The sequence below is a fragment of the Triticum urartu genome, chromosome 6A (genome assembly GCF_056163025.1).
Source record: "Triticum urartu cultivar PI428250 chromosome 6A, HENAU_Tu73, whole genome shotgun sequence".
NCBI classification, from domain to species: Eukaryota; Viridiplantae; Streptophyta; class Magnoliopsida; order Poales; family Poaceae; genus Triticum; species Triticum urartu.
In genome coordinates, this window is record NC_141878.1 from 594,628,209 (window position 1) to 594,645,609 (window position 17,401).

At 45.8% G+C, this 17,401-nt stretch overlaps 2 protein-coding genes across 2 annotated transcripts; both read left to right on the forward strand.

Moving 5' to 3' along the window:
- The first annotated feature begins 831 nt into the window (after nucleotides 1-831).
- LOC125532266 (uncharacterized) lies at nucleotides 832-2,745 on the forward strand. The gene is made up of 3 exons (XM_048696394.2): nucleotides 832-1,003; nucleotides 1,153-1,214; nucleotides 2,298-2,745. The coding sequence occupies exons 1-3, from the start codon at nucleotides 946-948 to the stop codon at nucleotides 2,418-2,420; spliced, it is 243 nt and encodes an 80-aa protein (XP_048552351.1). The 5' UTR covers nucleotides 832-945; the 3' UTR covers nucleotides 2,421-2,745.
- A 2,793-nt stretch (nucleotides 2,746-5,538) lies between these two features.
- LOC125530256 (uncharacterized) lies at nucleotides 5,539-10,181 on the forward strand. The gene is made up of 5 exons (XM_048694650.2): nucleotides 5,539-6,773; nucleotides 7,496-7,563; nucleotides 8,124-8,252; nucleotides 9,090-9,251; nucleotides 9,407-10,181. The coding sequence occupies exons 1-5, from the start codon at nucleotides 5,957-5,959 to the stop codon at nucleotides 9,857-9,859; spliced, it is 1,629 nt and encodes a 542-aa protein (XP_048550607.2). The 5' UTR covers nucleotides 5,539-5,956; the 3' UTR covers nucleotides 9,860-10,181.
- The last annotated feature ends 7,220 nt before the right edge of the window (nucleotides 10,182-17,401 follow it).

The following is a 17,401-nucleotide window of genomic DNA, read 5'->3' on the forward strand; positions in this document are numbered from 1 at the left end:
GATCCTTCCGATCTACGTTATTTTTCATCGGCGGCGGTTGCTGTTCTGGGGTGCTGGTCCTATGGGGCCTTAGCACGACAACTTTCCGACTGTCTACTACAACAAGTTGTGCCCGGCTCCGGCGATGGAGGGGCGATGACGGCGGCGCGCCTTCGGCTTGCTTCGATGCTTGTAATCGTCGCTAGGTGGTCTACGAATCTGGATGTAATTTTTATTCTGGTATTCATTGTACTGCCATGATTGAAGATGAATAGATCGGAAGTTTTTCCGCAAAAAAAAAATCACAAAAATTAGCTCACATATTTCCCAATCAATTATGCCGGCACCTCAGTAATATGTCCATGTGGCTCATAATATTTGTTTTAGCATTGTCGTAGAATAATGCTTCTGCATTTAAAAATATATTTATAGTTCGTAAAAACAATGTTTATATCTCATAAAACCTACTGTCATGAACATTCTTCTTTGGGACCAGGATCAGCTTTTAATGAAGAATGAAATTTTCTAGAGATTTATTTATTTACAAATAAACATCAACAACTATTCTTACCAAAGTTCCGTTTTGTTGGATAGAACAACTTACAAAATTATTTCCGCACTCATTAGTAATGGAAAATTAAAAGGTAAACATATAGGAGAATAAACACATGGGAAACAGAAAATAAATAATAAAATCCTGGGAATAAAAAAATAAACAGAATAATGAGAAATAAAGAAGAGAAAAAACAATGAATGGAAAAGAAAAAGAACAAGTGAAACAAAAAAAAACTTTTGTACGAAACGCAAAACGCAGAGCAGGGCCCGGCCCAGTACACCTCGCTGTGGCCGACGCCGCTTATTGCGGGAAGGTGGGGAGACGAGGAGGAAGAAAAAACCTTTCTTGGCTCGGCTAGGGTTTGCCTCTGCCTCTGTCTTCCGGCGGCCGGCGGCGAAGCGACTCAGACGATGTCGAAGAAGAACAGCCTCTCCAAGCGGAAGAAGCAGCACGAGTTCGACCTCCAGAGTACCGCCACCACTCACCCTCTCTCTCTCTCTCTCTCTCCCCCTCCTCTCCCAGTCGCTTTCTTCCTCCAATCCGTAGCGGTTGAGAGGAAGAACCCGATTTGATTTGTTTGGGTTTGAATTGATCGTGATTGCTGTGTGTGTCTACAGGGGAGAAGAAGGCCAAGGAGGAGCAGGCCAAGAAGCTGCAGGCCAAGAAGTCCAAGATGAAGGTATGTGCTGCCCCTGCATCCCCTGCTTTGACTCTGCTGCTCGACCTGGATGCTCTGCTAGACTAATCGTTAGTGGAACCAGCTTCTTATTGGTGCTGTGCTGCTACTGTTGCTGTGTTAGATGAGCATATCATATGGTCTTATATGATCTTTTGGTACACGGAGCTCAGCTTCCTGACTGTGTGCTGCACTGCTACTGGGCGCCTCTGCATTTTAGATGAGCATATCATGTCTTTTGGCACATGGAGTTCTGATTAGCGGTGTTTTTAGCTTGCAATGCTAGGCCGCAACCTTGTTGGCGTGTGTACCAATTTGGCTCGATTCGTAGGAAAGGATGAAAATTGCGACGACCTTTTTATTCCGAGTGAGAGGATGACTGCTGGGCTCTCTGTTAGAGTTCACACTCTTTGGCTTTGTGCAATAATTAGTACAGCTGGAACACCGTTTGTTGGGCTCAAGAGATTTCTGATGCGCTCAACCTGTGTTTAGAATTTAGAATAGGGTATATTCATAACAATTAGTTCACTTGGAAATCGTTACTGATCAATTCACTTGGAGACATTTGCATACTCTTTCTTTCCAACTAGAAGTGCGACCTGACTGAGAGGTCTGAAACGATTAGTGCAGATGCTTTTCTGGAAATGGTCTCCAGATTATCTCATTTCCCCCAAACCATGCATTTTCCTTGAATTGCCTACCCCAAACCATCTCTGGGGATTTCCCTGATTAATACAACCTGGCCGTTTTGCAGCACCTGTGCTGTTCTTGAGCTAGTTAGCTGCCTCTATGTATGCACCATGACACTTATTTTTGTTTTTGCGCATTGGCACTTCAAACTGCAATCCTCTGTTGTTCGCTGTCGTAGCCAAGCATTATGAGTCGAAGGACTAGTCAAGACTAATCTATAGACTATGAGTTGCAACTCCAGGGCCGACTACACTTTAGCGTCGACTAGTCTATGAGTCCCTCAGAATGACTCTTCGACTCGTAAACCTTGGTTGTAGTGTTTGCTTGAATTTTTACCTGAACAACCTAGCTTGCTACATCTGTGCTAACGTTAGTTCTGTTTCTCTGCCAATTCAGATTGATGGAAGCGATAAGAAGAAGAAGGGCAGCAGCTTCAAGGTCGGCAAGAAGAAGGTGAAGACAAAGCTCTCAGCACTGGGAAAAGCCAAGGCCGCGCAAGCCATGGAGCTCGACAACTGATTCCCATGGCCTAAACTGTTGCACCAATGCGGGTCATTTTGATGTACTCGTCCGAGAAACGAAGTTCATTTGCTCTGGCCAGGTCCATGTAGTCGAGCTGCGTTAGATAGATAAGAGTTTTGGTACTTCTACAGTCGGATCCTGCGGTTCCTGATCGTGTATGATCCACCCCTCGAAACATTTATGCTTCAGATGCAAGATCATATGTGTTCTTGCCTAGTTGCCTGACCAGCAACTCCCCATTCCTCTCTCTTTCATCAACCTGCAACAAGGTTCCAATATATTTCTGAATGTCTTCAGAATGGACAAATCTTTGCCATGCTCACTGTACGCAGTACACATACTGTATTATACTGTAGACGGTCTGCCGCCTGCCTTGCTGCTGCATTTACTACAGTTTTGGCCTCCTTGGTAGTACCGGTGACTCTGTGACTCAATATCCAAAACTGTACTGGCAGCACATGGCATCTCCGAGCTGTACAGCCTTGGACCCTTTCGGCGGCCTCTGAGAAGTCGAGTACGGCCGGGTACGTGCGCGCTGACGCGATCGATCTTTGGGCGAACTCGAACTTTTGGACCCTTTCTTCCCATGCAGAAAAGATGAAGATTTTCTTTTATGAACTTTGGATCCTCTCCATGCAAAAGAGATGAAGATTTCTTGTACTTATGGGCTTTTGGACCCTTTCCAGCAAAAAGATATGAAATTCGCTCCTTGGGACTACTGAATCTTTTCGATGTCTTTTTTGTTGATTTTATTTAAGATGGAAAACATGGTTGATTTTTGTTTGTGCTGAAAAAAAAATATATCTTTGCGGTGGTAATGGCATTTTGTGATGTGACTATGGGGCTCCCGAACCCAACCAATAATTGCCATCCTGGCTTACGCGTCAGCAGAGCCAACAATCCCTTTCTCCGTACCTGGTCAAGCCGGGGATCCTCTGTGCCCGTCATCTACGAGTGTTACACCGTGGCTGCCACTTGAACAAAGTTAACAAACCCTACCGCCACTCCATCCAATGGCATCAAAATTCAGGCTTATAATTTTGAGTATGTACTTATTTCAAATATTTTTTTGTGTAAAGACATGATACCCTTGTCATAGCCCCGAGCCCCCGACAAATTATGTTTGTCGCCTTGTTGGTTACACGTGGAAAGGTGTCGGGTGTTACTAACATGGAAATATAACCAGGTCTTTTACCGGTTGTCACCGATTTAGAGTGACACGAATAACACGACAGGTATTCACCTTATATGATCTAGATCACATTAATATATGCTCTATGCAACCTAGTTTGTTTGACACGCACATGAACGAAGTTGGATGAGGAACTTATAAGCTTACAATATAGCTAAGCTGGAGTATATATTTGTCCGTTACGCCGCATACGATGTACCATGAGTCTTAGCTAATCAATGCATCCTCAATGAACTCATGGCTAAGCATGAATCCCTGTGACAATACAACCCCCGCCCCCTTGCTGAATTAAGAAACAAACACATGGACTCAAGACTTGTTTGTTTCGTTGGATCGAAAATAATGCGAACCTTTTTTATGGTCTACTTCGCTCGATTGGAAATATATTGGTAAGTCGACTCTCGCAAGATTTTTCTTAATGTGTCCATGTAACAACTAGGAGTATATGGCACACACATAATCTTCTAGGAGGGTTCCTACTACCTTTTTCTCTTTCGTGTAACCAAACGAACTTCTACCGTTTATTCTCATGCTTTCGATATCTACCACAAATATATATTCCTCTTCTACTCACGTGTTGTAAGATTCATTTGTACCAAAAGAGGCAATATCTGCCGCATGCTAATATTGTCATGTTATTCATGTGTTTTAAGAGACGATTTGGATGGCAAGTATGAATTGCCGAACCAAAACTTTGGCGTCGCCCGAGGGCTTAGGTGTCCCCTCAGATGAAGACCCCCTCCCCCCACACACTTTTTGGATCTTTGCCAGCTTTTCAGCCACTCATTCACTTTTAAGCTAGCAACTTAGTGAGACTACGGCGGCAATGCAAACGCCTACCAAAAAATTGGCGCGCTCCGATTTGGCGAGGCTAGTCACGACGCTATGCAAACAGCCCCAAACAACCCGTCAGCACAAGAAAGACTCTCGCTCACTCACTACCTGCCCACGATAAAACACTCGTGTTATAATGAGACTACGATGGTGTAAACGTGTACCAAAAAGTCGACGCGCTCCGTTTTGACAAGGATAGCCTCGACGCTATGCAAACAACCCCAAACAACCCGTCAGGCCCTCACTTAGGGCAAACACACACCAAAAAAAAAGATTGATCTTGTGCCACAACTCTGGCCGCACAGACGATCCCTGCGTCCCCTCCAGCACATACACATGCTAAAAAGTTGGCAAATATTCTCACATTACTCACGTGTTTTAAAGAGTCTACTTGAATGACAAATAGGGATTGCCGAGTCAAAAATTCGGCGTCGACCGAAGGCTTAGGTGTCCCCTCAGATGAAGACCCCCCACTTTTGGATCTTTTGCAACTTTTCAGCCACTCATTCACTTTTCAGCTAGCAACTTCGCGAGGCCGTGGCAGCGGCGTAAACATTCATAAAAAAATTGGCGCGCTTCGCTTTGACGAGGCTAGTCATGACGCCATGCAAACATCCCCAAATAACATGCTGGGCAAGAGAGCCTCTCACTCACTCACTACCCACCTATGGTAAACACTTGTCTTATAATGAGACCACGACGGTGTAAACGTCTGCCAAAAGGTTGGCGCACCCCGTTTACACGAGTCTAGTCTCGACACTTCTCAAACAACCCCAAACAACCGTGAGGCTCTCTCTCACTGACCAACTACCCATGGCAAACACACACGCGCGCGCACACACACACCAAAAAAAAGGTTGATCTTGTGCCACAGCTTCGGCCGCACAGACGATCCCTGCGCCCCCTCCAGCACATACACATGCTCGCCCTTCTTCCTCCTCCATCTCGGTTCCTCCCCCCCTCCCCTCCCCCACCCCACTCTGGTGATCCACCCCACCCCACCCCATCCCTAGGGTTTTAGCCCGCCCCCATTCCGCCCCCCACCCCCGCCATTCCGGTCGGGATCGCTCCCCTCTCCCCCTCCCCCTCCCCCTCCCCCTCCCCCTCCCGCCGCCGGCGCAGATCCCGCCGCGCGCCACCCCTCCGGCGCCGCCGTCTCCCGCACCCTCGGCGAACCCCGCCCTGCTCCTTCGTTCATTCCTCCCGGAAAGATCGGGTTTTGACGCCAATCTCCCGCGCCTCGGCCGCCCCCCCTGTCTCCGGCGGTTCCCCCTGTTTACCCCACAAGATCTCGGCCCGCTCCTCGATCTGATCTCGCCTCGGTCCGCGGGAGGGATAGCTGCTCCGGTGCGAGGGTTCGGGCGTCGGTAGAGGAGATCTCCGTGGCCGCGATCCCCGCCTCCATTGCCTGAAGCCGCGCCGTCCTCGTGGCAGCCAGGGGCGTGTTGCTGTGTGCGGGTGGCCGCGAGTGAGCTCTGTCTGTCTGTGGCTGCCGCGCATTCCATGAATGGATGGGAGGGAGTCGACCGCGACGTCGGGGCCCAACTACTCGCCCTTCTATGTGCAGCACCGGGGCATGGGCCCGCCGGGGGGAGTCCCCGGAGGCGGCCTCCACGCCCCACCCGCCGCCGGGTACCGGCAGCAGCAGCTTGATGCCGTCTCGGGCGGGTACGCCTTCCATCAGCCGCCCTTTGGGGCTCCCGCCCACATTGGGCAGCAGGTGTACCACCAGAACCATGTCGAGATGGCGCAGCAGCACGGTACTGGTACCGGTGGCTCACAGCATATGGCGCAGCACAGCATCGGTGGCGGTGGTGGTGTCGGCTCGCAGCATATGGCGCAGCACAGCGGCGGCAGTGGCGGTGGTGGTGGCTCACAGCATATGGCGCAGCACAGCGGTGGCGGTGGTGGCTCACAGCATATGGCGCAGCACAGCGGTGGCGGTGGTGGCTCACAGCATATGGTGCAGCACAACGCTGGTGGCGGTGCCAACGGGGGCATGGACATTGGCATGGGTGTTGTGGCCGTGAGCGGTGATGCTAAAGGGGATCAGGGGGGAGAGGCTGGCCAGGATGAGCAAGTGAAGAAAAAGCGCGGGAGGCCAAGGAAGTATAAGCCTGATGGGTCGGTGACGCTGGGGCTCTCGCCATCTCCGTCGACGCCTCATTCGTCGAGCCCAGGAATGGGCACGATGGTTACAACACCTGGCTCAGGATTTGGGTCGGGGACAGGGTCAGGGGGTTCTGGTTCAGGCGCACTGACGGAGAAACGGGGCAGAGGGCGGCCACCTGGGTCCGGGAAGATGCAGCAGCTGGCTTCTCTTGGTGAGCACTTGCAGCCCTGTAGAATTTGTGATCATGTTGTGCGCTTTGGCAATTAATTTCTCAGGTGACATAGTATTTCCATTAATGCTGTAGGGGCAATCATTTTACAGAACCGTTATAAACATGCTTCGTAGATTTCTGGCTTGTTTCTGGTAGTCGGTTGGATCTACTCAATTATGTGATGCCATATTTCTATAAGTGATAGCATTTTTCATGATAAATTTGCATCATAGATATGGAAACTATTTGACTTATATCTAGTAGTATGCAGATAAAATCTGGAAACCATGTTTGTATTGTGCGTCTACTTTTAAGTTTTTCCTATATTACTCCCCACTCCGCAGTAACTGCCATCATCAGTTGGGAGATATGACTTTTATCATGCCAAATATAGTTCCCCGCATTCTTTTGATGTGTTCTGCTGCTACATACATGTCTTCAGGACCTACTTGTGAATCTTCTTTAAATGCCATATTTTTACCCCATCACTTTATTTTAAGTTTTAATATGGTCAAACTCAAAATAATAATATACTCTGCATCTCTTGAATTGACGAATTGTGCAAGGTGTATGTTGACTTGATTCTGTTAAGCAAGCACTTTTTCATCTGTTTTTTCCTCTAAAAGAAGAAGAAAAGTAGACCTTTTGCATTACTACCTTTTTCTTCTCTTTCTGATTTGATGCATTTGCTATTGGTGTTATCTGATGAGTTTTTTTCTCAGGAAAATGGTTTCTTGGCTCTGTTGGAACAGGCTTTACTCCTCATGTGATTATTATTTCAGCTGGAGAGGTAAGATGAGAATGATCAATAAATGATAGTTGTACTTCTTTCTACAGATGTTGCTGACGCACTATCTTTAATTTTTTGCGTTATTATTCCATAACACTGCTGGACTCTTGGTTCCGTGAGTGATGGAATATTCTATCTAATGCACCGAATTGCCTTCAAATTGTTTCTTGATTTGCCATGTTATAACATAACAGATGGCGTAACAGAAAAGGCAAAGGCTTCATTAACCAATAGACTAGTGCAGGCTCTTGCTTGTTAATCTTAAACAAAGTCTTTATATCCTGTCTCATATTATTAACTCCATAGGCGGCATTCAATGGATGTGTGCATTAATCCCAGCCTTTTTGACAGACAATTAAATGCTGTGGAATCAAAGTTAAAACTTGAAATAATTTAACTGGAAACTATCAACTACAGTACCATCAGTGTGGTGCGCAAGCTGAATTATCTAGATAATTGCATCTGAATATTTTGTTTGTTTCTGGAAATACTACATAGTTCTTAAAATTGTTATATATGCCTGGCAGTTTGCGATTCTTATAAGTTGTGTATCTGTGCAGGATGTTGCCGCCAGAATAATGTCCTTCTCACAACAAGGCCCAAGAGCTATTTGCATCATCTCAGCAACAGGGGCTGTCTCCACGGCAACCCTTCATCAGGATTCAGACTCCGGTGCGGTGACATATGAGGTATCTTGCTGTAGGTGTTTAATAGTTCGTTTCATTATAGTAAAAAGACTAGCTATGTATGACATGCATCCTTTTGTTATTCGCATGCACTCTTTATTACAGCAAAAGATATACTCCCTCCATCCCAAAATAAGTGTCTCAAGCTTAGTGCAACTTTGTACTAAAGTTAGTACAAAGTTGAGACAATTATTTTGGGACAGAGGGAGTATCAAATATAGTGCTTCTTCAGTGAAAAGGGTAAAATATATACCTCTTTCCTGCACCTTGGCCCATGTTGAATGTGCTGAGCTCTCTCAATCTATCAAAATGCTTTACTACTGGCAGCTTCAGTAACCTGTCATCTAGTGGTAAAAATATCCTGATTAACCCACTGATTTATTGATCAATTGACTTGTTTGATATCTAAATGTGCTGAGCTCTCTCAATCTATCAAAATGCTTTACTGCTGGCAGCTTCAGTAACCTGTCATCTAGTGGTAAAAATATCCTGATTAACCCACTGGTTTATTGATCAATTGGATTGTTTGATATCTAAATGTGCTGAGCTCTCTCAATCTATCAAAATGCTTTACTGCTGGCAGCTTCAGTAACCTGTCATCTTGTGGTAAAAATATCCTGATTAACCCACTGATTTATTGATCAATTGGATTGTTTGATATCTAAAATATGAATGTGCTTATACTTTTGTTCCAAATTAGTTTTCTGTACCAAGAACTTCTGCTAGTATTTTTTTTCATCGAACATTTCACTTGTACTGTTTTATGCCCCTTGAGGCTGAGAAGAACTATTTTGTCCATATGCAGTTCATGCCCTTATGTATTATCATTTGCTTTGGCAGGGTCGATTTGAAATCCTGTGTCTCTCTGGATCATATTTGGTGGTAGAAGAAGGTGGTACCCGCACTCGAAGTGGAGGCCTTTGCATAGCTTTGTGTGGCCCTGACCACAGGGTTATCGGTGGGAGTGTTAGTGGAGTCCTGACAGCAGCTGGAACTGTTCAGGTATTAAATCTCAGAATTTTGGGTGTTTTCTTTTCCCCTGTACCAGTTGCTTTCTCAGCATGCAGGGAGCCTGGTATGAGTATTGTTTTACATTCTGATTTATCGTGGTTAAGCTATTCCTTTGGTTCTTACCCATCGCTCGCGTTTTACACCAGGTGATAGTGGGAAGCTTCATGTACGGTGGCGGGTCAAAGAAGAACAAAGGCAAAGCGGACCAGGACGTGGAGAACGAAGAGCAGGACGGTGGCGGCGGTGGCGAAGACACCCCCACGTTGGCGCTGCCGGAGCACCCCCACAACATGCCGCCCCACCCGATGAGTGGATGGCCGCCCGGCCTGATGAACCAGATGGACCCGAGATCGTCTCCCATGTACGGCAGCGGGTCAAAGCAAAGCCAGACCAAAGCGGAGCAAGAAATGGAGGAGCGCAACGGTGGCGGTGCCGGTGGCGAAGAGCCCCTTGCGATGGCGCATCCCGAGGACGACATGGACCCCGAGCATAACATGAACATGCCGCCGCCCCGCCCAATGGGCGGGTGGCAGCCCGGCCTGATGCGGCAGATGGACTCGCGGTCCTCCAGCATCGACATCAACTCGATCCGCGAGTAGCTCTGTTGTCGCCCGCCGGAGAGACCACTCCTCGACGCTGGATCAGATGAGTGGAGATCAGATCGTCCCTTTGAGTGACCACACAGCGAGCATCGTGTACCGTGCCTACTGTAGATTGCGGTGTTGTTGGAGACTGCTGCTGCTGCTGTTTTAGGAACGAAACCCTGCATATCGATTGATCATATTATTGGTCATTGTACTGCGATGTTGTATTAGAGAAGGGATGACGATGGATCCTTAGTACCTACCTATACAGGAAGAGTAAGGAGGTAAACCTGGGTATTTTAGTTGATGGAATAATGTTGGGAATGTACTACACCAAGTACTCTACCTAGCTTCATCCACCTACCTAGTTTTTTTTTTATCTTCATCCACCTAGCTTCTGCATCCATGTGTGCTAGCTCCAACCCATGATTCAAGTTTGGACATATATTTTTGGTAGTTTATATTTCCTATACTCTCTCCGTTCCAAAATACTGGAAAATCAAGGTTTTCAGTCGCCTGATGGTTTCATGAGCGATTCTCTGCTCAAGCTGGTTCAACTTCCTCATAACTTAGTTCACATGGGCCAACTTTCCACTAAAACACTAGCCCATTTTCAAGTGAAAACTTGAATAGGTCATTCCAGTGGTTATTTTGTACAACAGGTTATTCACGGTTTCTAGTTTCTAGTGTATGTATATGTAGGCACAATCCGCGGCGCCCTTGTCATGAATCCATTGTTCTGTTTCCTATCCTTTTTCGTTTTCTTTTTCGAAAAGAAAATCAGTGAGCCAAGTTTCAGAGACAACCGAGAGTTTTCAGTAACAACTCAGCGCTATCAAAAGGTTCAATGGTTACGTATGCATTTTCATGCTTCTCAAAAACATGGGAAAAAGCAACATTGCCTTGTTTGCACTGCAAAAGTGATATTGACTTGTTTGCTAGTACTTACCAAAAAGTAGCATTGCCTTGCTTGCAACTTTTTCGACTGATGAAAAAGTAAGGTTTTCTGGTTTCCAACTGAAATAGGGGCCAACTTTGTTTGTAGTGGAACGTGCTTTAAGGCGGATCCCTATAGTAAAACAGGCCTTGTGGTACCTATATTTTCTTACGATCGAACATCCCCTCAATAGCTAGGGTCTCAAAGATGTCGCCCCCGTTCTTGCCAACGACGAGTATTTTGGAGAGAGTGCCTATTAAGCTGTTTGTAAAGGGGGCTTGATGGGTCGGTACACGTGCACTCTATTTGCTCGACTAGCTCAGGATTTAGTCAAGCATTGGACATTAATTTTGATTGCCTAATTCTCTATCTACCGGATAATTACACGTGTGTTGCAATGGGGCTGCAAATATTTGTACTCGATCTCTTGTGCTATTGTAATATTTGTACTTGATCTCTTGTGCTATTGTATGTATCACCCTCCTGGTTGAATATGTCTGTCACTATTCACTGATCTTCATCTGCAGCAGTTTTCGTTGCATGTATGTTTCCATTATACCACAAATTTAGGTTTATCCACATTTCACTTCCTTGCAAACACATTGTCTTGCCAGTCCTTTATCTGTTGTGTAACAGGGTTCGGTGTCTCCTTGCGGCTGTGATGGAAGTGTTGTCTCGAATGATCAAGCTGGCTATTTGTGTCATCTGTCAGTATTGTTATATAAAAAATAACTCTCTACACATGGCGGCATATGCGCACGGCCCCAATTTTTATCTATAATTATTTTGGTATAAATTATTTTGGAAAATAACTCTCTAACAAAAATAAAGTTATTTTCATGACGTAGGACCAGACATGCAAGCGAAAAGGCACGTGTGCCAAGAAGGCAAGCAAACTAACAGAGAGAAATGAGAAAAGGCTCTTCTCTATAGAACGAAAGGCATTTGTGCCAAAAAGACAAGCAAAAAGATGAAGATAAGTGAGAAAAAACCATTTCTATACAACATAAGAGGCACTTGTGCCAATGCCAGAAAAAACCCGACGCATCATATATTAAAAAGGCACTTACGCTAAAGGGTGCGTAGCTGCCACCATGCATAGAAAATCGCCTCTCATTGTTATATGACTATCATTGGTGACATCGTCTTCTTCAATAGCCTCTTTCTCTTCTTCAACAACCTCTTTCTTCGAACCCTTGCGGACAGGGTCATCTGCCTGGTCCGTCCATACTATTGCAGCTTCATGCCTAGATCAGGGTGATGCCGTTGGCGATATGCTTGATGATGATTCACACTAAAATTTATAAACGAAAAAACTTAAAGAGTATGTTATTTGCAATATTTTAAAGAGTAAGGCAAACACCCATATTTGTAACTTAAAAAACGTGGCAATATCAAAGGAAACCGAAAAGCAAAATATGTACATGCATGGTGCTTGTGTTAGCGAATGGAGATATTTTTTCAGCATGGTACTAGTTTTCTTGTGCGGCTGGATGATGTTTCATAGCCTGACATTTGGTAGAGTTTGGACTTCAAAAAATTTCTGCTCATTGTTAAGGCCATCGATTTGCAGTCTCCATATGAAAGGACAAATTTCACACTTCAACATTGGCAACCACATTTCACAATCGTTTTAGAGTACGCAACGGTCAAACACAAAGCACTAATACCTAGTTCAAAATTTCACTTGACCAAAACACAAAAAAAAAACTAAAGCAGGTTTAGTCTATTTCACCAACGCAGAACTTCAAATCAGAACATGCGAAGCACTAATTTGAACCCCGCGGTTAGGGCAGGCGTTGACATTTGGAGGACTTTGTACGAACAGGGTAAAATGGTCCAATAGCTATAATAGATTAGAAGAAGTACTTCCATGGGTATACATTGCATACTAGGAAAGTCATTATAAAGCATAAACATAAGAAATCATTAGGGTCTTAATACCCCTTGTATATGTGACTATAGGATACAAATGATGATTATATGATTCATGATCTCCAATGTAAATGTCTACTGAAGAAATATAGCGCGTGCCTTGATATGTATGGGAGCCAGAGCCCTATACTCTTTCATGGTTGGCGGATTTCGGTATCCACACAAAGTCATTTTCTTTTTGTTAGTGTTATATTATCTTCTACAAAACATGAGTAAATAGCATAAAACTACTACTTTACAGGTTAGGGTTCTAAAAAACTACCGGTTTTTAATTTTTCTCAGATAACTACCAAATGGGTGGTCGGCTGTTTCAAAAAACCCAAATCGTCGAGTCTTTATCAGTTGATCACGATTATGACAGTTCAGGCCCACATGTAAGATAACCGTCTGTGGGCAGTGATGCTTCCGCCGGCCGGCGAGCCGTGCCTGCAGCGGCGGAATCCACGCCGTGCACCACCTGAGGCCGGCCAGCCGCGCCCGCAGCGTCTGGATCCACGCGCGGTCATCGTCTGAGGCCGGCCAGCCGCGCCCGCAGCGGCCGCCATGCCGTGCCTCGCCTGCGGCCGCCGCCACGCCATGACTCCCGTCTCCATGGAGGAGGCCGGCCTCGTCGCCACCAGGAGCTCCGGCGAGCACCTACCACGACTGTTGGGACGCTGGGGAGGAGAGGGAGGGTCGTCGCAGGCTTGAGATGGGGGGCGGGGCGCCGGCTTGGGGGGGGGGGGGGGTCGCCGGCTCGGGAGGCACAAAGGAGGGAAGAGGAGATAGAGAGGAAGAAGAAAGAGAAGAGGAAGAGGAATATTTCAATAACGCATTTGTGCATCAGATGCATTGGGCCCTTCTTTGAGGTGGGTCATCAGTGGTTGCACTTCTTTGCATGGCCTAGGGTTAATTAGCCCTACCCGTCGTCAGCGGCCTCGGCCTCTGCATTATGTAGGCAACAAACTTCGAACTAGGGACCTCCAGTTAGACACTGCACCGAGGTTACCAACTAGCCACCACAATAGTTGTGATAATTATAGGTATGACAACATACTTAGTTATAATACGCAGTAACTTACCTTTTCTTTTTTCCTTTTTTGGCTGAGTTTTCATCTGTTTTTTTCACTCTTTTTCATTGTATTTTTTGTTTTTTAGAATTCATGAACTTTTCTTAAGTTCATGATTTTGTTTCAAACCCGTGAACCTTTTCCAAATCCTTGAACCTTAAAAAAACCATGAACCTTTTCTTTTCAAATGCGTGAACTTTTTTCAAGTGTGTGGAATTTTTATCAAAACACGTGAACTTTTTTCAAAATTGGAGAACTTTTTTTCACATACGATGATATTTTTTCAAAATTGATGATTTTTTAAAACCGGGTGGCGAGCTGAGGTTCCCGAAACCATTTTTCTTGCAACTTTTTTTAGTTAACCTTTGTCTAAAAATCTATGAAAATTTTCAAATCCGTCCATATATTTTTAAAATTAATGAACTTTTTCATATCCGCGAGCGCTTGGGCCGGACTAGCAGGCGCCTGACAGGAGCAATGTTGTCGCCTAGTTGGACCAAGACCTAAGTTTTTTTTTTCTATTTTTTGTCTTTTCCTGTTAATTCATTTTTCTCCTTTTTGAACTTCATTGTTCTTTCTAGAAGTTGTTTAATTTTTTTTTAAAATGTTTGGAATACTGAAATAACAATTTTAAGTAACTCGTTTAAATTAGAATTTTAAATTCTTTTTTCTGCCAAATATTTGTGTCCTTTTGTTTTTTCTGGTGTTTTCTTGGTAAAAAAGTTGATAATCATGGGCATCCTCACCTGCTTGCAAAAGTCGGGACCATTTAAAGGATTCCCCAAAGTAGACCGTGTGGAACGGAGGGTGTTCTGGAAAGAGAGAATTCCTTATTTAACACTGTCTTAAATTTTCTTTCCCTATTTAACACCTCGTCTAAATTTAATGCCCTATATAACACTTCCGTCTATTTTAGGCCTTAACAGTGTTAAATATCACCTGAAAAGACCGTTTTACCCCTTGTGTGACATGTGACCAAAATTTAATACTCCCTCCGTCTCATAATGTAAAACGTTTTTTGACTCTAGTGTAGTGTCAAAAAACGTCTTACATTATAGGACGGAAGGAGTAGATGCTAATATTCAAAAACAAAAAAGACAAGTACACAGCTCGCCCGACCATGCAGCCACGCCGGGGGCTATGTACAGCTGACTAGCATGCAACTCCAACACATACACACACGCGACACACTTTTTCTGTACACGTCGTCGACCATCCATCACAAAACCACTGTAACTCATGCCAAATACAATCGCCATCAATCGATCTGCATCGTGACGTGTACGTGTGTGCAGTGGTGGAGCCAGTATTGTGCGAAGCCCCGGGCAAAACACTAGCTACAGTGATAAATAGTGTTCAAATCGCGTCAGTAAACAAAGTGATCTAGCTTGACGACCCAGGCCATGGCCCTGGGTGTATTGGGCTTTGTCTACACCCCTGCGTGTGTGTGGCTGGCTAGTCCAACCTAGCTTCACATGCTAGCTAGTTCGGCTAGAATCGATCAAGCTTCCTACGTGAGCATCGTTTCTATGTCCAGCCCGGCGTACTAAGTTACCAAGCGAGTTTTTGTCTTTCTACACGTGTTGCTGTCGCCGATAGCACCCGCCAGGAACCTCATCGAAGTACTTCGTACGGTACCATCGGCGTACTGGAACCTTAGCCAACATACATGAGGGCAAAAGTGTCTTTTTACATGCAAATTGACAGCGGCTAGACGGAAACATGGACGAAAGTGTTATAAGGGGCATAAAATTTAGAATCGGTGTTATTTAGGAAAGAAGAAAGTTTTCAGTGTCAAATAGGGAAACAAAATTTAACACAGTGTTAAATAAGGAATTCTTTCTTCTGGAAATACTGTCCCAAATATGTGAAGATATGAAACCAGCCTGACACGGAGGCAAACCAAGATACAACTCAGGGAACATATAGCCGGTTTCGACACAAACGCAAATACCAAAAGGCTCAAACTGTCGAGGTGGTCCGGCGAGCCAACGTCAGTGTGCTCTTGATCTTCTCCATGGTCTCCCTCATGCGCTCAATATAACATGGCTTCCCCAACGTGTCCACATATGTAAGAAAAGGTGACATTTGAAAATAATATCAACGGATGAGCGGGAAATTTCTTCTCTATCGCAATTTTGTTCCGGGTCGTCCAAAGAGACCACATCAATGCCCCTATGCAACGCCAAACTATCCTTGCGTTCGATCCCCGCTGGGACGAGAGCAAGGCAAGCAGGTCCCCACCGGAAAGGGGATTCCAGTTTTGACTAAACGTTTCTCTAGCGACGCTCCACACAAACCTAGCTAGAAAGCACCCAAAGAAAACATGGTTCGCCTTCTCCCATAGTCCGCAAGCGGCACAAGAACCGTCAGCTGGCCCGTTGCGTTTGGCCACGTTATCCGACGTCGGCAAACGGTTATGAAACATTTGCCACATAAATATTTTGATTTTGAGGGGCTGTGCCGCCTTCCATAGCCCCCTAGCTATGTCGAGCGAGTTGCCCTCGGTCATTTTATTGTAAAGAGACTTGACCGAAAACTTTTGAGAGGCAGCCAGGCTCCATGTGACAGCATCAGCCTCCAGACTGAGTTGTCGGCCATCTAGCGAATCCACAAGATTGGCCCAGCTTGCTTCCTCAGCCGGGTCGAGTGAGCGCATGAAGTGAATCACCGGGGGGGGGGGGGGGGGGTTGTAACCTCAGGGCCTCGCCCACCAAAATATTAGTGTCCGTGGCGAGTTGAAATATTGCAGGGTGTGATTGCCACAACGGCGTCTGACCCAACCAACTATCAAGCCTGAACCGTGTGGACATGCCGTTATTTACGTTAAAATGGCCCCCTACAGAGAAAGCCGGTCTAACCGCTTGGATCCCATTCCAAAACGTAGAGTCGGACGACTTGGCCTTGAACAGGTTCCCGTCCGGGAAATATTTTGCCCGAAGAAGATCCGCCCAGAGCCCCGACTCATTTTGGGCAAGACGCCACCACCACTTGGTAAGAAGAGCAACATTCGTTAACTTGGAGTTAGTAATCCCCAAGCCTCCGAATTTTTTTGGCCTACATACCGCCGCCCACTTGACCAAATAGTATTTGCGTTTAATTCCGGTTCCTTCCCAAAAGAACCGGGAGCGGGGGGTGTCAAGTTTTGCGTGGACACCATCCGCGAGAAGAAACACCCCCATTGTAAAGAGAGGCAGTGAGGAGAGGCTAGAGTTCGTGAGAATCAATCTAGCCGCTGAGGACATGAACCTCACTCTCCACAGGCTTACCCTATTGGCCACTTTGCCATATAAAGGTTCCCATTCAGAGATTGACAACTTCCAATGTGAGATCATGAGGCCAAGGTAGTTGACCGGGAAGCCCCCAAGCTTGCAGTTGAGTAAATTGGCCACCCGCACACTGTCCCGATCGCCCATCCCTATGGTGATGACTTCGCTTTTTAGGAAATTAATTTTCAGCCCGGATAAAATCTCAAAGGCAAGGAGCAGCTTGATCGAGGCAATACTATGGTCGTCTGGCTCAAAGAGGAGCATCGTATCGTCTGCGTATTGCAGGTGGGTCACCCCACCGAGGATGAGGTGGGGCACCATCCCTTTAATGTGACCCGCAGCCCTTGCCTTGGTGAGCATGGTCGAC